Raw genomic sequence first — 24,647 nt, 5'->3', positions numbered from 1 at the left:
AAGCAATCGAATTCTCATCCTAAGAGAGATGGCCAGGAGGTGACAACTTCATTGCCATGGTGATGACCACATAAAACAGGCTGAGGAAGCATCAGGAGACCCAGAGAAAGCAGAGGAGGAAGACAGCGACCCTTGGGGACCGGATAGTGACAATCAGCAAGGCAGGGGATCCACCTAGGAGGCTGGACAGCAGAGAGAAGCGCGGCGAGGGCACGCTGTTTCTCCAGGAGGTGAGAAATGGCTGCCCGACAGTCGGTGGGGACTCTTGCCAACCAAGAGTATTTTACTGGGTGTTGTGTCCTTACTGGAAATGGTTCTGTAACTGGCTTACTGAAGTAGGAACCCTCCCCCTTATCCTACACTGGGATGGATCATGTACCCAGCGGACATTCCGAGCTGGATGTGCCTTCTCTCCTGCAGGTGTTGGCTGTGCAAAGGGAGTAGCCGCAACTGCACCCTTCAGCCCAATACCCTTTCAACTGATGTGGAACAGCTGGGAGGGGTGAGCCAGCTACCTGGCACATAGGTGGTGTCTGCCTGCCCACAGGGTCTCCAAGGGAGAGGCCTCTTCCTTGGCCAAGTGGAACACTGAGTCAGTCGTGTTGCCAAGTGGGAGGAACCCTGACTGACTGGAATGTTCTAGAAGCCAGTTGTTAGTTTGGGAGTGTTTAGAGACAGGCTCCTCCAGCTTGCTCATTCCCCTTCAGGTAGTGAGCAGGTCCTGGTGAGAAGAGACAGTGAAGAAACCCCATGTAATTCACGTAATGTTGCGTTTCAGGAGCCTCATGAGTCAGACATGTGCTGTAGAGAACTCTTGACAGGTACCGACAGAGACAAACAGGTATTGCCACACCCAGGATTGCAGGTGGGGCAGGAGCCAAGTTAGAGCAGCTTGACTTCTGGCCGAAAGGGTTTCCTATGGGATCTGAGAAGCCAGCCATTTCGATTCTTCAAGAGCTTAGGAGTCCCTTGTTGGGTGCAAGGAAAGGGACAAGAAAAAGGAGAACCTTGGTCATGGAGTCCTCTCCGGAATGCCCAGTTCTTGGCACGCTATCTCAACTTACAGGACCAGGGCTGGGAGGCTGAGAGGAGGACTGGGCACAACCCCATCCCAACTTGCTGAAACAGGAATCTGATGACTTCATCAATATTGACGGGGAAAACTGGAATAAAGCGAGCCCCCTCAGTCCCCAACACACACCGGCCGCCTTCCATCCAGGCTCTGGTTGACTTCAAACGGGCTAAGATGTTAACTGAGATTGAAAATGACCAAGATCATCAGGTTACAAACGCACATGTCCTCCAACTGTGATGGAGTGACCCTTATCCAACCAAATTAGCGGAGACTGGGACAACCACATGAACCACAAAACCACAGAGCGCTGTGAAAACCCGTACATGGTGAGTGGCCGCCAAAGCAGGTAGGAGAATAAATATATGTAAATCCCAACATCTGAGGGACAGGGGCCAGCAACCCTAAGACACCTGGCAGACCCTCTGGAACATTCTAGTCTTCACAGTTCTTAAAGACATGGGAATAGTATGCAATCACAGCCAAGGAGACCCCAACTCTTTTTTTCATTTGAAAGAGAGACAGAATGAAAAAGAAACAGAGAAACCGATCTGCTGGTTCACTGCACAAATATGCCTGGAACAGCCAGGGCTGATCAGACCAATTCCAAGCCAGTTCCACCCAGGTCTCCCTCATGAGGTGCAGGGACCCAAGTACCCGGGCGTCTTTCACTGCCTCCCAGGTGCATTTAGGAAAGAGCTGGATCATAAGTGGAGTGGCATTTGGCATTCTGAATGTGGCTTCATCCACCATGTCCACCCCAAGGCGTCCAATAAATCCAGCTTGCCATTTACAAGCTGTGCGGTCCTGGCCAAGTCACTCACCCTCTTGGGGGTGAAATGATTACCCCTGAGGTTGACATTAAGGCTCTCCCGTCTGACAAAGGGCCGCCTGGCCAAAGTAAGATGACCGCTGGGCAGACTTCCTGCTTGCAAGGGGAGGGGAGGGAGGGTGGACAGGGAGGAGCTGGTATCTTTGCTAGCTTATTTTTAATTGCCCAGTGGGCGGGGGCGGACGAAAATAGCCCCCTGCCACTACACCCTGAGGAGTCCACCAAAATGCAACAGGAAGCTCCTCAAGACGGTCTTTAAGTCTCCTGAATCCATCAGGGAAATGCTGCGGGCGGCCCCTGCGGGCACCCCAGGCTGTGGAGATACACACTCGGTCAGACACATTTTTCTCAGGCTTTTTCCGAGACAGGAGTTGATACGACTGCGGGATTTGTTACCTCAGGCCTTGGGGGGAAGAAAAACCTGCGCCCCCAAAATCGGATACTCCGGGTCCCTGCTGTGGGAGCCATGGCGCCCCACCAGGCGCGCAGCTGGTGAGAGGCTAGCGGCTTCATGGCTGCGAGGAGGGACTCGGAACTGGCAGGCCGGGCACAGGCTCCCCGGAGCCGGCACGTCCAGGGGTCCGGGGTGGCCCCCCGGTTCCGCCTGACGAGGCCCGGGGCGTGCGCCCAGAGCTGCGAGGCCCTCCTCGGGTGGGCAGGGGACGGCGAGGAGAACGCGGGCGCACGGCCGCCGCCGCCACGCCTGGAGTCGGGACCCCTTCAGGGGCAGACCCGGGGCCTCGGCCGACCCCACGGCGCGGGATTGAGAGAACCGACGCCCCGGCAACAGGCCCGGCCCCCCAACACCGCCAGGCCGGTCCGCTCGTGCCCGGAAGCGCGGGCGCTGAGGGGGCGGGGCCGGTAAGCGCTTCCGGGGGCGGGGGGCGCGGGCTGGGGCGGCTGCCGGAGCGGCGGGGACGGGCCTGGCGCCGGCGGCGGCGGCGGAGGGGGCGCCGCGGGCGGGCGATGTGAGCGCGGCGCTCTGGGCAGGTGAGGCGCGCCGGCCGGGTGGGCGACGGGCGAGGCACGGCCGGAGCTGGGGCCGCCGGGGACAGACCCCCGGGCCGCTGTCCGACTCCCTCTGGGCGCGGCGGGGCGAGCGCCTTGGTCAGTCAGTCCCCGCGGGCCGGCAGCCAGCCGGAGCCGGGCGGGGTTCTGGGGGTGCTCCGGGCACCTGCTCGGGCCGGGCGCGCGCCTCCCTGTCCCCCGTCTTCCCCGAGGGGCCCACGGGTGCTCTGCTCCCCAGAGTCCTGGCACTGCCGGCCGGGCCGAGGGTTCGCGCTCGCGTAGGGGAGCTGCCTTGGCTTTTCCAAGCCTCCGCCCCGGGCGTCTCGGGCTGCCCAGCTTCCGGGCCCCTGACCCTCCCGGGGCGCTCCCCTTTGTACCCGAGGGACTGGACAGGTGGGGGTCCCCTCCACGGGGGTCGCCCCCCCGCCCCCGTCGCCTTAGGCCAACGCATTTCTCCAGGTAAACAGGCGGCGGCGCGATGTGCTTGGCCCTCCCTGGACGTCTCCATGGTCACTCGGGCTGGGTCGGTCCTGCCATGAGGGAGGGCTTAGGGTAGTGCCCTCTTGGGCTGAGCGGCCGCGCGTCAGGGCGGCATCAGCGGGTCCCTGTCTTGAGGCTTTCGGGCTGACCTCTTCCTCGCTAGACCTCAAATTTTCCCGTGGGATGGATGGTGGAGCGGCTTGGGGTAGCTCCACCGCTCCTTGGATGTGCGCGCGCGCGTGCGTGGGTGAGCTCCGAAGGGCTGACCGAGGTTCAAGACACCAGGGCAGTTTGGCTGAGGACTCTCTGTCTAGGGGCTGGACTTTGGGGTCACTTGCCGTACTTTTAGACAGGCTTTGACAGGGCATCAGGCTTGTGTTGCCTTGCTCACAGTTCTTGCTTTTGTCCCTAGTCAACGTGGATCACGTTCGGCCAAGTTTCTGCGTGCAAGACTTTGTGGTGGTGGTTGTTGTGTGTGTTTCCCCGCCTTGTTGCCCGGCCCACGGCCCCCTTGGCTTCACATCTGGAACATTGCAACAGCTGCCTAGCTGGTCTTTTGACTCCAGAGGTGCCCTCCCTCCCCCATCCTTCCTTTGTGCTAACACCAAACTTACTCTATAGGAAGTCGAAAAATAGTGCTCGCTGCTTTCTTGCACAGTCAGGAGGCCCGTCCAGTGTGACGGGGGAAAGTGGTAGAAGGTCACTCCTGGGCTTCACCAAGCAACTCTTAACACCGGGGTCAGAAATAAATGTCAGTTGTGCCAAGGTCAGCTTGGTGAGTGGAGCCCCTGTGTGCCGCAGCATTAACAAGAAGGAGAGCTGGAGGTCATGGTTGGCCAGCTGAGTGGTCAGGGAGGGCTTAGTGAGAGGGCTGGATTTGAGCCGGGTGTTAAAGGATGAGGGGGCCTATAGGAAAAGACACCTCAGGCTGATGAACCCAGGGAGCCCATGACTGGACAGGTCCCCTGGCAGAGAGGGTTGGCCGAGGAGCGGTGGGAGGGGAGACTGTCTGGGGGCTACTTCCTGAAAGCACTCACATGCCAGACCCAAGTTGGAAGTATCCCAAAGACCTCAGTGAGTGACAGGAGACACGACCGACAGTGGCAGAAGGGAGAGAGAAGCTGTGGCCGTGACACCCTGTGCAGAGCCCAGCCTGGTCTTCTTCCTGCCTGTTTTATTTTTGTTTCTTTGAAAAATAGAGTTAGAGACAGGGGAAGGAAGGAGTTCCCTCTGTCTCTGGTTCACGCCTCCAAAATGGCCACAGGCATTGGATTCCAGCTGCGGGAAGCCTGGAGCTCCTAGAGTGTCTCCCTAGGCGGTTAAGCAGGGGGGGCCAGATCGGAAATGGAGTTGGCTGGGACGCCTGCATTGCAGGTGCTGGGTTAACTCACTGCACCAGGACACCAGCCCCTGAGTGCGATCCTCTTGCTGTTCCCCCAAGTGTTGGGCTTAGCTCACTCTTTTTAAGGTCCTTCTTGGTTTGGCCCCACCCCGACCCCTTCCACCTGAACCTTAGTGCCTGCTGCTCCTCCGAGGCCATCCCCTGCGCCTCTGTGCCTTGCTCTTGCCTCCTGTCCTTCCCCCTTCTGCAGCCCCGGCCTCCTTTTCACTTCCTCCAGGCCCCCGGCTGAAGATGGACTTCCTCCAGGGGTGTTCCCTGTCTGCCCTGCCCCCATGCCTTTGTGGCACTTGGAGCCTGCACTCACCCGCTCTTGGTTTATCGAACTTGTTCTTATCCCAGCTGGCTCGGAGGGTTTTTGAGAGCATTGTGCCTGAAGACCTCTCTCAGAGCCCCGATAGTATCTAACACTGGAGCTGGACTGCTGTAATGGAGTCTCAAATACTTGTGATTTTTTTTGTTGGTAAACAGCTTTTTGTTCTTAAAGGGGAAGCTGTTCTGAGTTACCATTTTTTTCTACCTGGTGCTGACCGCTGCCCTTCCCCTTCCAGGTGGTTTTTCCTTTGGCTTTCATGTTCAGGGTGCAGAAATCACAAAAGGAAATCTTTGAAACAATAAAAATGTTACTCCTGGGAAGAGGAAGACATCCCATTAATTCCTCGGCCACTGGAGGCTTTGGAGTGAGCCACTAGAAAGTCCCTTTTCTTATGCATGGCGAAGGGGATGATAAGATCCATTTCACAGTTTGTGAAGGAGGTAGCGCCATTTGCAACATCTAGCACCTGCTTGGTATGTTTTATTATTGTTGTTATTTGTGGGGAAATGACAGGCCCCTGGGTGGGGGCGGGGGCGGGGGCACCTTTCAGTCAGGCACTTGCACAAGTATCCCTAGTGCTATCCTTGTGCTCAACACCCCCCGCCCCGTTTTCATGTTTAATTCTGCACGTTGTTATTTCAAACTTCTTGATTGTGTCCATTTAATGTGTTGTAGCTGACAGACTGCTGGAGTTAGCTTAGAGAAGGTCATCCACGTAGCCTAGTTAGAGTTCTAGTGACAAATCCTCCTGGAGGAGTGGGGTTCAAGGTGAGCATGTCTAATCCTTCCGTCCCAAGAAGCAGAACGCAGCATATCAGCAGATACCTTGCTACTCCTTAGTATTTTCATGTTGGATTCCTTGCTCCAGGAAATGCTGTCCTTTGACCCTAGACCAATCTCTCCAGTGTGTGATTCGGATTTGAAGCATCCTTCTGCCCACTTCACTGACAGAAATAAAAAGAAGACGGGGAAATGACTGCAGACGCTTCCAAGTACAGCAGGCAGTGACCTCCTTAGTTACCGGCAGGTCTGACTCAGCCTGGCCTTGCCCTGTAGCAACACACCCTGAAGTGAGATTTCTGTTTCCCCTCAAGGTTGATTGGAAAAACCCAGCGCCAGGAAGATCCCTGCAGCCCACCTGCCTGGCTGTATCAAGAAGTAGAGTCCTGGCTCTGGAGTCTGAGGTTCCAGTCCTTAGCTGAGGAACCTTAGCTGTGTGCGCTCTGCTGCCTCTCTCCCCACCTTGTCCTGGTGGATTGGTGAGCAGGAAAGAGGTCGCTCAGCTGTGTACAGTGAGAGTTCAATGGCTGTCATCTCCTACCCTTGCTAGCAAAGATAAAGAGACCGTTGGGCTCCTGCTTGGAAAGCTCTTGCGTTGAAGAAAAGACAAAATCGGGAGCAGACCTGGAGGACGTTAGCGCCTTGGTAGGAAATGTAACAGTTTGGATAAAAATGTTCTCTCAGGCTCCCATGCATTAATGCAGTAAGAACTCTAAACTTGCTTTCTTTTAAATTAGGCTGAGTGCTTCATGAATATCCATCACAGAATGCTGTTTTATTTATTTTCTCCCTTGCTCTGGGTTTCAGTAGCACCCGAACGCACGCCGTGCACAGCCCTGGTGCCTTGCGGCTGCTGCTTGCCACAGGATTAGCATGGAGCTCCTGACAGCTCAGTTTTCATTCTGACCTAGACCCCGGGCAGAAATATGTAGCAAAGTTATTTTGATGTAGTTGTTCCTGCTGTTGCCATGCCTTCATCTCCAGGGCTTCAGTTTGGGGTCCTTCGAATGACTTTCTCTGAGTCCAGGAATTGGGGTCCTCAGGTGCTTAGAATCTGGAAAGCCTGGTTTGAGCTGGGTCTCAGCAAGTGACTGAAGCCAGCAGACAGGTGCACATCTGCGTTTGGAATCGAGACCATCTTGACAAAGAATAATGGGTACCTCCTGGCGCCTGATACAACTTCCAAATCCGTAACCCCACTTTCCTTTCCTGGAAGTGTAACTGGGTATTTTTAAAGTGTGTGGCATCTTGCGGAGCAGATTTGAGTGTTTCTGGGTTAGGCAGGAATCAGCCACCTTGCTGGGGTTTTGCCTGCCTCCCTGCAGAGACTTCTGTGTGGCTGGGATCTTCGGCTGGAGAAGCGGAGGCCTCAGGTGTGGCTACGATGGCAGCCTGTTGGTTTGAGTCGGCAGCTTGGTTTAGTTTGGTTCCTGGGAACTCTGTGCCCCGCTCCCCCACATCATCTGGGGCTCCCTGCTGTGAGAGTGAGCCCTCGTTGGCCTGTGCGCTGTCAGCACCTGCAGCTCAGAGTGTGAGCCTTTGCTTCTGTTGTGGCTGGCATTACGGGGAACCACTTCCCAGCCTTTCCTGCAGGGTGCTGCAGAGGGGCTTTCTAGGCCCATGGTGGTGTTTTCCCACCAGAACTCCCAGGGACGCTCGGTCCCACATGTGACTACCACCTTCAGCATAGTTTGATGCCCATCTCTTGGGTGTGGGCTCCGACTCAGTCTTGTGGGACCAGATTGGTTATTGCAAGACCCAGTTGTTCCAGAGGGAGGCCATCACCCTGTTTGGGTTCTGCCATACGTGCCTCTTGGCATTCTTGCCGTGCCCAGCAGTCTATGGTGACGCCGTCAAGGAGGCCTCCAGAAAGGACCCAGGCTCGGGTGTTTGGTTAGAGCCACAGAGCGGGTTCTCAGCCCAGCATGTGTTTGAGACCCCTTCATGTTGGGATTCTCTTCATCGTGTGTGAGAGCTTGTGGATTTTGTTTGGTTTTTTGTTTTTTTTTTAAAGATTTTATTTAGGGACCCGGCGGCATGGCCTAGCGGCTGAAGTCCTCACCTTGAACGCGCCAGGATCCTATGTGGGCACCGGTTCTGATCCCGGCAGCTCCACTTCCCATCCAGCTCCCTGCTTGTGGCCTGGGAGAGTGTTCGAGGATGGCCCAAAGCTTTGGGACCCTGCACCTGCCTGGGATACCTGGAGGAGGTTCCTGGATCCTGGCTTCGGATCAGCATGGCATCGGCCATTGCGCTCACTTGGGGAGTGAATCATCGGATGGAAGATCTTCCTCTCTGTCTCTCCTCCTCCTCTGTATATCTGACTTTCCAATAAATAAATAAATCTTTTTTAAAAAAAGATTTTATTTGAAAGGCAGAGTTACTGAATGAGGAGGAGAGAGGAGCTTTTGTCTACTGGTTCACTTTTGGATCTTCCTCAAGGGTGCAGGGGCCCAAATAGTTGGATCCTCCTCCGTTGCTTTCCTGGGTGGGGGCTGTAGCAGGGATCTGAGTTGAAAGGGGAACAGCTGGGGCTTGAACCAGCACTTGTACTGTCATTGCAGGCAGAGGCTAGGTTTGATACATTACAGCACCGCCCCTCATTGCATGCACAAAGCAACGTCTTGCTTGAAGACGTGTGCTGTGTGCTGGTGGGAGCTGGGAGCAATGACTTAGGAGAGGATTAAGTGTCATGGCAAGCTTTTTCTTTTTTTCAAACTAGCAGGGTCTTTTCTGTGCTCCGCCCTCTCTGTTTTCTCCCCATGAGTAACTTCATCTTTCCGTAATGATCCTCTCTGAACACTCCCAGTAGCTCTGGAACGTCCCAGTAGCTTTTGGAACTCCCACCCTGTGTTTCCCGCTGCCTAGTGGGCAGTTCACTTGTCCTGGCTTAGCTGAGCAGTCAGCCCTCAGGCCGCGCTTCCCCTGGAGGCCTTCTTTGGACTCTTGCTCTGAGTTCGCTTTCTCTGACCTTGGGTGTCAAGTCCAGCTGTGGCCGACCCTTGCCTTCCCTGTCCCGAGGCCCCAGCCTCTTGGTGGTGGCCACGCCTCCCGGTTCTACCCTGTGCTCCCTGTGGCTGTGCTGTGCTGTCTCCGTGCTCTGTCTCTGCCTCCTTGAAATGGGCGGCCCTGCTCAAAACCACGTCCCACCAGGGCGTTTTTCTTTCTGAAGAACCTTTTTGGTCTAAGGCAGTCAGCCTCATGGCTGTTAATGCGTTAGTTCCCAGACCTGAGGTTAATCCTTGTAATTCTTTTTTCTGTCTCTTTGTTCGATATCATAATTATCCACGCATAGCTCATCCTTCCTCCCTGCTGCTTTGGTTTTTAAAAAATTATATTTTTAGATTAAAAACCTACATATCTTAAAAAGAGTTTGGGGATACTGCAGTTTTGTGCTTTCACATTCAGAAGGTATCAGTTCAAGTCTGTTTGTCTTTCTGCCAGATCTTTGTCCCTCTTCACTGAGGTGACCTCTGGGGCAGTGTCGGCCCACCTACGGCAGCAACAGCCCTGCATGGTTCCTCCAACAGGTGTGTGTGCAGGGGCTCGCACGCAGCTCCTGCCCGAGCCAGGCAGGCAGATGACAGGTTTTTTCCAACACCTGTGTGGTATTTCATTGAGGTTTGTCTTGGTGTAAAATTTTGAAATCTTTATGAACTCATGAAGACCTCTTTTCATGAAGCCCTCTCATCCTTTGTAGGTTCTAAAAGCACTTGTGGACTAAAACACAGCTACGTTTACATTCTGGTGCAGAACGACCAAGGTATCACTCAGGATTACACTTGCCAGCCCTTGGAATGCATGCAGGGCTGTTGGGTTAAAAATGGCACTCTTTTTTTTCCCCCCCTGTTTTATGTTTTTGAAAGACAGAACAACACAGTGAAAGTTTTACATCTGTTGGTTCACTCTCCAGATGGCTGCAGTAGCCGGCTCAGGGCCACACTGAAGCTGGGAGCCTAAACTCCGTCAGGGCAGTAGGGGCCCAAATGCTCCCCTGAAGCCCTGTACCCGTCAGTAGGCAGCTGGATTGTGCTGGCACAGTAGGCACAGGAGCTGGGATTCAAGTCAGCACTTTGATAGGGCACATGGGTGTCAGGAAGTGGCGGCTTAGCCCACCTTGTCACAGCACTAACCTGAGTGTCAGCCCAGTTTGATTCTTTTTTTTTTTTTTTAAAAAAAACATTTATTTTATTGCAAAGTCAAATAAATATATTATATATCCTTGAGAGAGACAGGAGGAGAGACAGAGAAATGAAAGACAAAGTCCACTGATTTACTCCCTAAGTGGCTGTAATAGCTAGAGCTGTACCAATCCGAAGCCAGGAGCTAGGAGCTCCTCCGGGTCTCCCATGCAGGTTCAGGATCCCAAGGCTTTGGGCCATCCTTGACTACTTTCCCAGGCCACAAGCAGGGAGCTAATTGGGAAGCAGGGCCGCCAGGATTAGAACCAGTGACCATAGGGGATCCTGGTGCATGCAAGGTGAGGACAGTAGCCGCTAGGCCACCGTGCTGGGCCCAGTTTGGTTCTTAAATTAAGGAATTTTGGAAATTGCTTTTTAATCAAGCAGGCATGTGTCTTTCTTTAATATGTCTTGTTTTGTTTTGTTTTTGGCTTTTGGAGGAAGTAAATTCAACCATACGTGTATAGATGTATAGATAGATAGATACACACACATGCACACATATATTTAAATAGGTTTTTTTTTTTTAAGAGAGAGATCTTTCATTTGCTGGTTCACTCCCCCAAATGGCCCAGATGGCCTCAACGGCACCAGTGGTCAGAGCTGATCCGGAGCCAGGAGCCAGGAGCTGCTTCCCGGTCTCCCACACAGGTGCCCACAGCGGTGGACCATGTTGTGTTGCTTTCTCAGGCCAGAAGCAGGGAGCTGGATGGGAAATAGAGCAGCTAGGACTCAAACCAGCGCCTGTGTGCAAGGCTCAGTCAACTGAGCCATTGCAGCCCCCCTACCATATTTTTTATAAACAGTGGCACTGATGTACAGCTATAGTGGCATTAAATAAAAAACAAAAGTCTGCTATTTTTTATTTATTCTCGTTGCATTCTCTAGTGGCTTGTAGGGAACTGGTAAACACTTGGGAACTCCATGGATGAGGTGTCTCTCTCCGCAGTGACCCTGTGGAGTTAGACCAGAGCAGGGCTGCCCCTTGGCTTCCTTTTGCTCAGAGTTGGTGGGAGCGCTCAGTGAGAGCAAGGGCTCCTCCTCCATTGGCTGTGTCGCCTGTGCTCCCTGTCTTTGCGAAGTGCTGTTTTGTTTTGCTTTTTATCCTTTACCTCTTTTAGAGAAATGTGTTGACTCTTAGGAGCTTTGGAACCTGGAACGAGAGCATTGTTTCCCTCTGGTTTTTTTTTTTTTTTTTTTTTTTGCCTGGCTGGTGGGAACAGACAGAGCTCCTCCTGTTCACTGACTGCCTCTCCCAATACCTCCACAAGCCGGGGAGTCGGGACCTCAATCCAGGTCTCCCACGTGGGTAGCAGGCGCCCCTGCACTCTGTCCCCTAGGGACTGCGTTGGCAGAAAGTCGGAGTGGGTAGTCAGAGCCAGAGATTAAAGCAACACCCTGTGATGTGGGCCAAGCATGCGTCTACCCAGGCATGTGGACCACAGGCCAAACAGCCACCTCTGGTTTGTTGCTTTTTGGAGCAGCCTGCGGCCCCGGGCATGCAAGGGCGGCCTCTTGTGTAGTTGCAGACTCCCAGCAGCCGTCCTTACTAAGCCCTTTATCCTGTGACGCAGTGGGCATGCTTTAGCTCTCCCTGCAGGTCAGCCTGCATGTTTATTTCTAGAACCCTCTCCTCCATCTCTTCCCTTCAGGTCTGTGGAGCAGCGTCCCAGGCTGGTGGCACTGTTCCTGTGGCCACTGTGCCCTCAGTGTGGACGACGCCCTCCTCCACAGCCCCGTGTGTGCCCCTTCTCTCTGTGCCGCCCTTGTTGACTCGGCGGCCCTGCCTGCTGCCCTGCGGTGCTCTCTGATTTGGCCATGGTGCTGTGGTGGTCGGTCCCAGACAACCCCTCACAGCTCACGCCTGCTTTGAATGCCTATCTCCGTGCTGCTCTGAATTTTGTTGAACTTGGGCTGAACCCTGTGTCCTCTTGGCAGTGTTTGCTCTCCTGGACTCTCAGCCTGCGGCACCGAGGGCCAGGTCCTCGAGCCCAGCCTCGGTGGTTATGGTCTGGGGAGGCTTTATAATGTCCAGGTAGCCTTAAAACAGACAACTTGAGCCCGGGTAAGGGACTCTGAAAAGGGGAGGAGAAGCCCCTGAATGTGAGAGGCGCCATGTGCTGCTCATGGCCCTCTGTGTGGGGTTGTGATCCAGGAAGGAGCGAGAGCTTGGTCCAGCAGAGAGTGGCTGCAGTAGCTTCCTGGAGCTGAAAGTCTGTGGCCGTGGTCATGGTGTGTGTGTGGCTGTGGGATGTGTGTGTGGCTATGGGGTGTGTGTGTGTGGGGGGGTGGATGCAGTGAAAATGCCCTCATCTGCCTGTCTGTCCTGAGCCCCCCAGCCACCTCCCTGGGACAGGAACCTACTACACTCAATTGTAGCTAGCATTGCGATTGGGAAGCAGTAGGGGCAGGAATGTCGCCTGGGACTAGCATTCCTTTCCTGCTTCTGTCCTTGGTCTGCTGCCCCCAAAGTGAAACACTTGAGGAGAAGGTGTCCCTGCAGGAGCCTGATGGAGACCCCAGGACAGACTTGGGAAACTTGGTCTCTGGCACACCCAGTTCCTGTCTCTAAAATGTTGGTCATAGTCCCTGCCTTTGGTGCAGCAAGACTGAGCGTGTCAACAAGGCAAGGCTAAGGGCCACAGTGGGAAGTGACAGCCGTTCCCTGCTGCAGCTGCTGAGGCCGGTCTGGGGGTCCTGAACACATGGGAAGTATAACTCTGAGCACCCACATCTGGGTCGTCCTGGTCAGTGCACCCTCGGGACTGTGGTGGCTTTATGTGCTCACCACAGAGGCTGTGTGCGAGGCCAGAGTTGCTTCCCTAATGTGAAATTATTATTTTTGCAAGAAGGTAAGAATGTAGGCAAAGCCACTACCTGTGATACTGAAATCCCATACAGGTTCCAGTTTGTGTCCCAGCTGCTCCACTCCTGATCCAGCTCCCTACCTGGGAAAGCAGCAGAGGATGGCCCAAGTGCTTGAGCCCCTCACCCACATGGGAGACCTGGAAGGAGCTGCTGGCTGCTGGCTTCAGCTCAGCCCGGCTCTGGACATTGCCACTCTGGCCATTTGAGGACTGAACCAGCAGATCGAAGATCTCTTTTTCTCTCTCCCTCTCACCGCTCTGTAACTCTGCCTTTGAAATAAATAAGAATATTAAATATATGTGTGTGTGTATGTGTATGATAAAATGATCAGCTTGTTTTTAATTAAATCTAGCAGTGTCAGTGTCTCGTTCGGGCATGTTTTTTTAGTCTAATGGGATGGGAGGAGCTATGATTAACCTGCTGAATTAAAGAATATTGATTTTCTGATGTTTTTAGTGAGTGAAATAATTTATTGTTTTCTGAAGCAGCTACAGACATAATCTAAATGAAGAACTGGCGTAAATCGCTGCTGTGCGTCCTCGGAAGTGGCTCCCACCCCCCGCCTTTGACGGGCTTGTCTGCATTAAACCTGCGGGGAGCTGCGAGCACGGACGCCCACGCATCTCTGGACTCCCTTTGGTTTTGTGTGTGATATTGGATGAGTGTTCCCTGTCAGAGTAGGAGAATGATGTAAACCCAGTCGCCATGGCAGCTGGTGATCGCCATGAAGTGTGGTGCTTGCAGCACATATGACAAAGGGCTAATTTCATTATTTACAAAGAACTCTGACAAGTAAAAAAAAAAAAAGGTGAATGTGAGCAAAGATGTGAAAAGGCAAGTTCAGACAGATGGCCATTGAACACAAGGGAGCAATGTCAGCCTCATTCAGGACTAAGCAAACCGTGAGGAGCTTCCCCCGAAGAGGTCAGTGAAAGCCAAAGGGTGTAACACTTACCATTGGAGGGGGTACCGGGCAGGGCTGCGGGGACAGGCAGTGGAAAGTTTGTTGCAGCCCCTGCAGCTCCACTTCCCATCCAGCTCACTGCTTGTGTCCTGGGAAAGCAGTGGAGGACGGCCCAAAGCCTTGGAACCCTGCACCCGCATGGGAGACCTGGAAGGAGCTCCTGGCTCTTGGATTTAGATTGGCTCAGTTCCAGTCATTGCGGCCTTTGCGATCACTTGGGCTGTGAATCATCGGACGAAAGATCTTTCTCTCTGTCTCTTCCTCTCTGTATATCTGCCTTTCTAATAAAAACAAATAAATCTTAAAAAAAAAAAAAAGAAAAGAAAAAAGAAGCAAATGAAAAAGAAACTGCAAGATTCCTGCTGGACAAACCAAGCCTGTAGATTTCCTTACAAAAGAAAACCCAAGATGTGAGCATTCTGTATTTGCAAATGTTGTTTCAGTGTTTCCCTGCTTTGGGTCTCATCCTGTAGGGATCTGGTTAAGTGTGTTGTAACATGGACTTTTCTGGAATTCTGTGAAATCTGGATGCTAATGTGCTGGTATGGAAGGATGTTAATGTATATGAAATGCAGAATTCAGAGCAGCATATACATTTGAAATTTTTTTTTCCCCTCCAGCAAGTACCCAAAATCCTGCCAGTGACTGTTTCTGGAAAGAGGGCCTGTGGCTCTGGACAGAGTTTGGCTATTCACTTGAACTTTTTCTGTCCCATTATTTGAAGTCCTACCCTATATGCGCTTGTGTTTTGGGAGTTATAAATTGCTCTTCCTTGGGTGTGGCTCCATGCTGGGTATTCCATTCCATGCTGGGGAGAACCAAGGCCTGTGAGAGAGCAGTGAGTGAATGGGCCATGGGGAATCCCTGTCCGGAGGACTGCAGGGCCGTCCTTGACTTTGATGTCCCAGCCAGAGGTTCTGATCTCCTACTCCAGGACCAGTGGGTCTGATAAGTGGGGTCATTATGCCTGCTGCTCCCATAGAGCTGACTGGCCTGGGACTGAAACTCAGCGTCAGTTCCCTGTGTGCCAGTCTCAGGGCTTCTGATGGCAGAGTGTGGCTGGTTAGCAGCCCTGGGGAGGAGCCGTGGACTCCCTTGTCACTGCTGTGAGGGGGAGCAGGAGGAGAAGCTTTCTCTTGTCTGCCAGCAGAGTGAACCAGGCTGGGTGTTAGTCCTGTGCGTCCACTTTTCCTCTGAGGAGTGATAAAAGGCCACCTGGGTGCTACTTCTGCCAGTTTGAGAGAGATAAATCCTGTCTCGTGTCAATTTTTGTTCACTGATGAAATTGTCAGCACTCCTTCTCATGGTTAAAAGGTGACTTTTTAAAAAGTTTTTCATACTTTTTGCCCATTTTAAATAGTTATATGAGTCTTGTACTTTGCCAAGTATGTTGTATTCTTCCTAATTAAAAATTTTTCTTTCTCAGGGGGGAGATGGTATTATTTTAGATAATTTACAAGTTTTATTTCTGTAGTTAAATGTGTATTTCTGTTTCTTGTATGCTAGTGCTTGTAAATACCATCTTTTTTAAAAGATGTATTTGTTTGAAAGGCAGAGTTACAGAAACACACACACACACACACACACATACACACACAGATCCACCATCCTCTGGTTCACTGCCCAGATGAGCTGGACCTCTTCGAGACCAGGAGCCAGAACCCTCAGGGTCTCCCACAAGGATTGAGCAGGCCAAGCCCTAGGGCTATCCTTTGCTGTTTTCCCAGGGAGCTAGATCATTAGAGGAGCAGTCGGGACTTGAACCAGCGCCCATGTGGGATGCCAGCGCTGCAGACAGTGGCTTTATCTGTTTTTTTTTTTCTTTTTTTTTAATTGGAAAGGCGGATATACAGAGAGGAGAGACAGGAGGAAGATCTTCCATCTGATGATTCACTCCCCAAGTGAGCGCAACAGCCGATGCTATGCCAATCTGAAGCCAGGAGGAGCCTCTTCTGGGTCTCCCACGCGGGTGCAGGGTCCCAAGGCTTTGGGGCTGTCCTCGACTGCTTTCCCGGGCCACAGGCAGGGAGCTGGATGGGAAGCGGGGCCGCCGGGATTAGAACTGGCACCCATATGGGATCCTGGGCGTGCAAGGCGAGGACCTTAACCACTGCGCCATCGCGCCGGGCCCGGCTTTACCTGTTTCTACCATAGTACTGGCCCAAAAGAACCTTCTCTACAGGTTATCTTGGGATATGCTGTGAAGAAGGGACGTAACTTCATTATTATTTATTCAAATTCTCTAAGCATTTTTTAAAAATTTATTTGAAAAAGTTAATAGAGATGGAGAGAGATCTTCTGTTAGTTGATTCACTCCCTAATGGGCTGTAGTTGCCAGCACTGGGCCAGGCTGGAGCCAGGAGCTTCATCCAGGTCTCCCACGTGGGTGGCAGGGTTCCAAACACCTGATCCATCTGCTGCTTTCTGCCAGCTGTTAGCAGGGAGCTGGATAGGAAGTGGAGTGGCCAGGACAGGAACTGGTACCCATGTGGGATACTGGCATTGCAGGTGGCAGCTTAACCCACCGTGCAACACTGTGAACCCCCAGCAGCATTGTTTTCAATCATTCATCCTTTTTGACTGATGTTACACAGCCCATGAGGCCATCTTGGTCTGATTTCTGCCTTTCTTGACAGCCCTTCCCCTGTGCCCTGGCCGTTAGAGTGGCCCCTCTGCTGCCTGCCTGCCTGCCTGTGGATCTGCGAGTCCTGTCTGAACATTTCCCTGCAGAACCTATGCCCAAACACTCAACCTGTTCTGATCCCTTAGGCTTTGAAATAGCCTTTGTTCAAGTGACTGGCTTTGACTGCCCACCCAGTCTAAAAACCCTCGTGTGACTCCCATGCGCCCCTGGTGCCTGGTCCTACAGGAAACACCCGGTGCATAGCGTGGGCATTACAGCCAAGGTGCTCATCGACATCTCTCAGTGTGACTGTGTTTTTATTTTTCTGAAATCTCTTCAGGATTTGCACTTGTAGATCTGTGCCTTCCTGCCTCGTAACCGAGCCCTTGAAATGCGGCTAGACCGATGCAGACATGCTGGTATACAAGGCCTGTTAGAGCTAAGAGACTTGCGCCCGTGCCCAACTTCCTCCTATCAGTGGTGTGCCGCTGTGGGAATGTTTACATGATTAAAATGTATTTTACATTTAAAAAAATCTGAGTACTAGAAACATTGTGTAATAATGTAACTATTGGGCAGTTTAAAAATCTTATCAGATTTCAAAGCAAATATTCCTGTTGGGCCTCGTTGTGTTTCTGCATTAACATACGGGGAAGGGACTGTGTACCGCAGTTTGTCTTCCCACCGGCTGTGGTCCCCATCTCTGTGTGTGCGTGGCATGAGCCTGGGTGAAGCAGTACTGTGCCGTGCTTCTTGTCGGCCCCAACTGTTTTCCGTTTACCCCCCAGATGTTTTATAGCGTAGCTTGTCATGTAACTTGTCATTATCTTACTGAGCTTTTTGCTTTTGTTCTTTTTCTTTATGGCACAGTTAATTTTGAAACCCTTTACTTGTTAGATCATAATGCTAATAGGGTTTCCCAATGAGTCTCTTGTGTTTTCTGTGTAAACAGTCCTATCTTTGTGTAATAGTAATTTTATCTCCTCTTTATGATGGCCGTGTGCCTTGCTTTTCCCTTGTTGGTCTTGGCTGTGAGCTCCAGAACAGTGTGAAGAAGGAACACTGATGGCAGACAAACTTGCCTCGTGTCCCAGGCCCTGGTGGGACTGACTGTCCACTCCAGAGTTCTCCAGGGAACACGATTCTTGGAAGCATTAACGTGTGTACCTTGAAAGAAGAGCTGCTTGGTTCGGTGAGTTTGCAGACTGCAGACTCTTCAAATAGGATAGTGTGCTGGTAGTTGTTCTTAGTCCATGAGACAGAAGGGTGCTAGGGCTAGCGCACATACTAAATACTTGTTGTATAATTCAGGCATAAAGTTTCTTTTTATTTTTTATTAAAGAGATATTTATTTGAAAGGCAATTTTATGTCTATATGTATGTGTGTATGTGTGTTTATACATATATATATATATATACACAGAGAGAGAGAGAGAGAGAATGCGAGATGAGGATCTTCCATTTGCTGCCTCATTTCTCAGATGGTTGCTGTGGCCCAAGGTGGGCCAAGCAAAGCCAAGAGCCGATTGGATCTCCCAAGTGGATGGCAGGGGATCGAGCCCTTGGGCATCCTAGGTTGCTTCCCCAGCGGACAGCTGGATTGAGAGTGTAACAACCAGGACTTGAACCAGCATTTCTATGGAATGCTGGCATGGCAGACAGGGGTCTTGTGTGCTGCACCACAACCCTGGCACCCAGTGTTTCCTTTTTAAAGGTGCTGCTGCCTTGCTTTGCAGTAGATACTCGTTATTAAGAAAACACCATCCTGGGTCCAGTGGCATGGCCAAACGGCTAATTCCTCACCTTGAACGCGCCAGGATCCCATATAGGCGCTGGTTCTAATCCCAGCAGTTACACTTCCCATCCAGCTCCCTGCTTGTGTCCTGGGAAAGCAGTCGAGGACGGCCCAAAGCCTTGGGACCCTGCACCAACGTGGGAGACCCAGAGGAGGTTCCCAGTTTCAGATCGGTGCAGCACCAGCCATTGTGCTCACTTGGAGAGTGAATCATCGGTCACTTGGGGAGTGAATCATCGGATGGAAGATCTTCCTCTCTGTCTCTCCTTCTCTCTGTATATCTGCCTTCCCAATAAAAATAAATAAATCTTAAAAAAAAAAAAAAAGAAAAGAAAACACCATCCTAGGCCTGGCTCGGTAGCCTAGTGGCTAAAGTCCTTGCCCTGCACGCGCTGGGATCCCATACAGGTGCCAGTTTCTATCCTGCTGCTCCACTTCCCATCCTGCTCCCTGCCTGAGGCCTGGAAAAACAGTTGAGGACAACCCAAACCTTGCGACCCTGCATCCACTTGGGAGACCCCAAAGAAGCTCCTGGCTTCCGGTTTCAGATTGGCTCAGCTCTAGCCATTGCAGCTACTTGGAGTGTGAACCAGTGGGTGGAAGATCTTTCTATATTTCCTTCTCTCTGTATTTCTGCCTTTCCAATAAAAATAAATAAATCTTTTTAAAAAAGATGACAAAAACACCGCTGTGTTGCTAGCTCCTTGAGTCTTTTCCCTTACTTGGAAGGGACATGCAGGCCTCCTGAATGCAGTGGTCCAGCACCGATGTGAGGGACACGCAGGCCTCTTGGATGCGGTGGTCTGTTATTGGTGTGAGAGGCCAGGTTTCCTCCTGTGGCTTCTTTGGCCTTGCAGATCACGTTTGTATTTCCTGCATGTACCATCCTGGTCGCAAAGCAGCTGCTTCTGGTCTGCAGGTATAGTTCTTTTAGTCGGTTGTATTTGTTGGCTTTTCCTTTAGAATGGTCAGCTCCACTTAGAAGCAGACAGTTCCCAGGCCCAGGCTGTGTGTCCTCTGGCATCAGCTGCATGCCATCTGAACAGGGCCTCACTCTTGGTGTTTCTGCGTGTCAGTGGCCTGAAGAGCATTTGTGCTCGGCACTTCTGTGTTTTTTTTTGTTGTTGTTGTTGTTATTCAGTTCTGCCAATTTGTGTTATCCTAAAAATATGTTCATTGCGTGCACATTTCAGATGGATTTCAGCATAAATCTGGGGTAGATGAGGGCACTCAGTTCCTCTCTGACTAAACTGCTTTAAATTGGACTTTTGATGTGCTAAAAAAAAAGAATTTTTGACATGAACTGCTCGTACCGACTGATCTTTTTCTGGTTGAGTCTTAGATTTACTTACCCATTTTCTTAAAATTCTAAATGTATTTTATATTATTATAGTTCTGTACTTATTATTTCTTTGGGTTTTAAATTATTCCTTTTCTAGCCATTTTACTTTTTTTTTTTTTTAATATTTGCTGTTTAATGTTTCAAAAAACCTTGCCTGCATCCTGTGGTAGCGTCGTGGGGATGAAGTCCCTGGTCGCTTGCTAACATGCACTCTGGGGATGGCTCAAACACTTGGATTCCCGCAGGTGGAGTGCCGGGGTCTTGCCCTCGGCCTGTCCCAGCCACTGCTGTGTTGGTCATCTGGGGAATGAATCAACATACAAAGGATTAGAAGATCTCTCAACTTTCTACCTTAAAAAAAAAAAAAAAAGCACACACCATTAAAATAAATAATTATTTAGAAAATATTTTAAGGCAGCTTTACTGTTTTTCAAAACTCCTAACAATTTGGTGAATTTTTAAAAAGATTTGTTAATTTTTATTTGAAAGGTAGATTAACAGAAGAGAGACCCATCTTGCTGGCCTACTCCTCTGTGATTGCAATGGCCAGATCTGAGCTGATCTGAAGCCGCCTTGGGCCTCCTCCAGGTCTCCCATGCAGGTGCAGGGTCACAAGGCTTTAGGCCGTCCTCCACTGCTTTCCCAGGCCACAAGCAGGGAGCTGCATGAGAAATGGAGCAGCTGGGACACAAACCTGTGCACATACGGGATGCTGGTTCCACAGGGTGGAAGATTGCCCCACTGAGCCAAGATGCTGGCCCACAGGGTAGAAAATTTTAAATATCTTGAGAATTTGGGGGAAATTTGCACTTCAAGGATGGCTGCAACAGCCAGAGCTGTGCTAGGTGGAGGCCAAGAGCCAGGAACTTTTCTGGGACTCCCATGTGGCTGGTGGGGGCCCAACTTCCTCTGCTTTCCCCAGACACAGAGTGAGGAGCTGGCTTGGAACGAGTGCCCATCTGGGACGCCAGCGTCTCCATCAGTGGTTTTACCCACTGTGTCAGAAGGCTGGCCAACTTGCTGCAGATTTCGTGTGAGATTTCTTCATTTTATGAATAGCTTGATTCTGTTTCCGTTTTCTCTGGGTTAGTGTCCAGATAGGAGGAGAACTAAAACAGTGGCGCCGGCCCATCTTGCCTGTCATCCCAGGCCCATGAAGGAAGTGTCTGCAAAGGCGTTTACCTTTGCACTCCAGGGAGGTCCTCCCTCAGCGAGTCTGCAGGCTGTGAAGGTAAACAGAGGCGCTGTCTAGGTTTCTGTTGGCTGACATACAACCTGTGCCTCGGCTGTGCTTTAGTGAGGAGGGCACCGGGGCCACCTGCGTGACTGCAGAGTCTGCAGGGAAAGCCAGACTTGTGACCTGTGGGAGCTCTGACCGCAAGCCTGGGGGAGGCACTCCCAGCCCCCTGCTCTGCTCACTCCTGTCGTTGAGAAATGGAATTAAAACATAAACTTATTTGGCACCAGAACCTTTGAATTCCATGCATAGTTGTCTCATATTGTGTACTTTGCATAAATTTTGGAAGCACCCTCAAAAATCGGCACCAAAACGAAATTAGCTTTGAATTCTAAGTTCCGTGAACTTTCTGAAGTACCTGAATACTTCACCAGAGAGTTGCTCTGAGAATTGCCAGCACAGAGTGTCAGGATCTGAAGAGGGAAGTGGAAGTAGGGTGGTGCCGGAGAAGACAGTGCTTGTAGCCGGTGTTGTAGCAGAGGAGGCAACTCCGTCTATATGGGCATCTCGAGTTCTGGCTGCTCCACTTCTGACCCAGCTCCCTGCCTACAGTTTGGAAAGCAGCGGAAGGTGAAGCATTCAGTCGGGTCCCAGACCCAGACGAAGCTCTTGGCTCCCCAGCTTCGGACTGGTCCATCTCCAGCTATTTCGATCACTTAAGGAGTGAACCAGCAGATGGGAGTTTTCGCTTTCTGTCTTTCCCTGTGTAACTCCTTCAAGTAAAATAATCTCCCCCCACCCCCCTCCCCAAAAAGGAGAAGGATGCAGCTTGTAGCTTCAGTCCTATATCTGGTATGTGCCGTGCAGTTGAAAATACCCTTTAGAAATGCCCAAATAAGGGCCCAGTGTGATAGCCTAGTGGCTAAAGTCCTCGTCTTGCACGTGCCAGGATCCCATTTGGGTGCCAGTTCTAATCCCCGCAGCCCCCTTCCCATCCAGTTCCCTTCTTGCCTGTAGCATGGAAGAGCAGTCAAGGATGGCCCAAAGGCTTGGGACCCTGCACCCACGTGGGAGACCCTGAAGAGGCTCCTGGCTCCTGGCTTGGGTTTGGCTCAGCTCCAGCCATTGGCGACCACTTGGGAAGTGAATCAACAAATGGAAGATCTTCCTGTCTGTATATCTGACTTTTCAATTAAAAAAGAAAAGAAATACCCAAAGACATCAGGTCCTGCCTTTGATGGACTGAATTATTTTTTATGAGGGCTCTCAAATCCTCAAAAGGAGGTGAAGTGTTTTTCCTCCAAAGGCATTTGCAGCTTACTCAGAGCCCAAGAGCTCTGCTAGCAGCTCGTGTTTTCCTTATCACGGGTGGTGTCCGGCGGTTAGGACCCTAGGCTCCCGACTTGGTTGTGATGTTACTTGGGTTTAGGTGAATTAACACGAAGCATGAAAGGGTGAAGCATAAGCAGGAGGAGGAGCGCCTAGGCCGGCCTCGGGAGGCGCGTTGGCATGGCGTTGTCGCTGTTGCTGTCCGAGGTTTGCATGTGTCGTGTGTGTGTCCCCAGTGAGTTACGGAGCCTCTCTCTGTCCACAGATCGCGCCCCACGTCAGGAGAAATGGACAGCAGCAGTTTCATTCAGTTTGACGTGCCTGAGTACAGCAGCACCGTCCTGAGCCAGCTCAACGAGCTCCGCCTCCAGGGGAAACTATGTGACATCATAGTCCACATCCAGGGTCAGCCCTTCCGTGCCCACAAGGCGGTGCTCGCCGCCAGCTCCCCCTACTTTCGGGACCATTCAGCACTGAGTACCATGAGTGGCTTGTCGATATCCGTCATTAAAAACCCCAACGTCTTTGAGCAGTTGCTTTCCTTCTGTTACACTGGAAGAATGTCCCTGCAGCTGAAGGACGTTGTCAGCTTTCTGACGGCCGCCAGCTTTCTCCAGATGCAGTGTGTCATCGACAAGTGCACGCAGATCCTAGAGAGCATCCATTCCAAGATCAGCGTGGGTGATGTTGACTCGGTTACGGTTGGGGCTGAGGAGAATCCTGAGAGCAGGAACGGAGTGAAAGACGCCAGCTTCTTTGCCAGCCCAGTGGAGATCTCCCCGCCCTACTGCCCCCAGGCCCGGCAGCCCGCCGCTGAACTCCGGATGGAGACGACACCCAGCAAAGCCTTGCGCAGCCGCCTGCAGGAGGAGGGCCACTCGGACCGCGGGAGCAGCGGGAGCGTGTCTGAGTATGAGATTCAGATCGAGGGGGATCCCGAGCAAGGGGACCTGCTGGTGAGGGAGACCCAGATCGCTGAGGTAAAGGTGAAGATGGAAAAGTCTGACCGGCCCAGCTGTTCCGACAGCTCCTCCCTGGGCGATGACGGGTACCACACTGAGATGGTTGATGGGGAACAAGTTGTGGCCGTGAACGTGGGCTCCTACGGCTCTGTGCTCCAGCACGCCTATTCCTACTCCCATTCCCAGGCGGCCTCCCAGCCAGCCAGTGTCCCTGAAGCTTTCGGGGGTTTGAGTAATTCCAGCCCATCCAGGTCCATGCTGAGCTGTTTCCGGGGAGGGCGTCCACGCCAGAAGCGCGCTTTGTCCGTCCACCTGCACAGTGACCTGCAGGGAGTGGTGCAGGGCTCTGACAGCGAAGCCATGCTGAGCAACCCTGGGTATGAAAGCAGTCCCCGGGAGAGGAGTGCCAGGGGTCACTGGTACCCGTACAACGAGAGGCTGATCTGCATTTACTGTGGGAAGTCCTTCAACCAGAAGGGAAGCCTCGACAGGCACATGCGCCTCCACATGGGCATCACCCCCTTTGTGTGCAAGTTCTGCGGGAAGAAATATACCCGGAAGGACCAGCTGGAGTACCACATCCGGGGCCACACTGACGACAAACCCTTCCGCTGTGAGATCTGTGGGAAGTGCTTTCCATTCCAAGGTACCCTCAACCAGCACCTGCGCAAGAACCACCCGGGCGTCGCCGAAGTCCGGAGTCGCCTGGAGTCCCCCGAGAGAACAGACGTGTACCTGGAGCAGAAACTCGAGAACGATGCGTCGGCCTCTGAGATGGCCCTCGAGTCCCGGATGGCAATTCACACAGTGTCCGAGGCTCCCGAGTGAAACGCGAGGAGGGCCCCCAGACAAAGCACACTCATCGATGCGTATTTGTGATTTGCTTTGTTGTCATCTTTGCTTTTCCCAGCCATCTGGAAATCTCTCGGTCTCTTGGCAGTTTTTCCGAAGTTTCTGGATGGAATACTTAGTTGTGTTTATCCTTTCCCCAACCACCCCCCCCCGCCCCCCAAGGAGCTCAAAGCATGAAGGGCAACGTATCCAGGGAAAACACAGGCTGACAGTATTCCTCTTTGGCTGAACTCTTAATCCCCAGTCTGCTCGTGATTGAGCTCTGCCAACCGGTTGAGCCTCCATCCCCTGCCAAGAGGCAGACACTCTCTCCGTGTGCTGGCACCAGGCGTTTCCACGGAGAGAGACTAGGATGCCGTCAGCTGATACAAATGGGTAATCTTTTCTAATTTAAAATTACTTTTGGGGGTAGTTAGACAATTTATATATATATATAATAAAGTGATTATTATATATAGTATATATACATGCTCAAAATTTGGGTTTATTCTGGTTGAGGTGAATGTAAGAGGAAATATATAATTTAATACAATGTGAACAGAGCTTTAACTCTGTCTCGTCCCTACCTAAAATGTTAGGGTTTGGCCCTGTCATTTCCCCCTGCGAAAGAATGTCGTTAGGTTTTCATATGTCATCCTCCACCGTGTCCGAGAGCAAGCAAAGCAAC

General features: G+C 51.9%; 1 protein-coding gene across 2 annotated transcripts; it reads left to right on the top strand.

Moving 5' to 3' along the window:
- Positions 1 to 2,857: 2,857 nt before the first annotated feature.
- On the top strand, positions 2,858 to 24,285 carry ZBTB34 (zinc finger and BTB domain containing 34). Of its 2 annotated transcripts, none has more exons than XM_041004623.1 (2): positions 2,858 to 2,894; positions 22,432 to 24,285. In XM_041004623.1, the coding sequence occupies exon 2, from the start codon at positions 22,454 to 22,456 to the stop codon at positions 23,954 to 23,956; it is 1,503 nt and encodes a 500-aa protein (XP_040860557.1). In that variant the 5' UTR covers positions 2,858 to 2,894; positions 22,432 to 22,453; the 3' UTR covers positions 23,957 to 24,285. The 2 variants fall into 2 exon arrangements, with proteins under 2 accessions (XP_040860557.1, XP_040860559.1); XM_041004625.1 differs by lacking the exon at positions 2,858 to 2,894 and adding an exon at positions 4,613 to 5,580.
- Positions 24,286 to 24,647: the final 362 nt, after the last annotated feature.

The sequence above is a fragment of the Ochotona curzoniae genome, unplaced genomic scaffold, assembly GCF_017591425.1.
Source record: "Ochotona curzoniae isolate NIBS_2020 unplaced genomic scaffold, NIBS_Ocur_1.0 scaffold_3208, whole genome shotgun sequence".
In the NCBI taxonomy this organism is placed as follows: Eukaryota; Metazoa; Chordata; class Mammalia; order Lagomorpha; family Ochotonidae; genus Ochotona; species Ochotona curzoniae.
This window is presented reverse-complemented; position numbering and strand designations above follow the sequence as displayed.

Bases quoted from the DNA above. Each gene is read 5' to 3' on its own strand.
- ZBTB34 (XM_041004623.1), top strand. From the start codon at position 22,454: ATGGACAGCAGCAGTTTCATTCAGTTTGACGTGCCTGAGTACAGCAGC.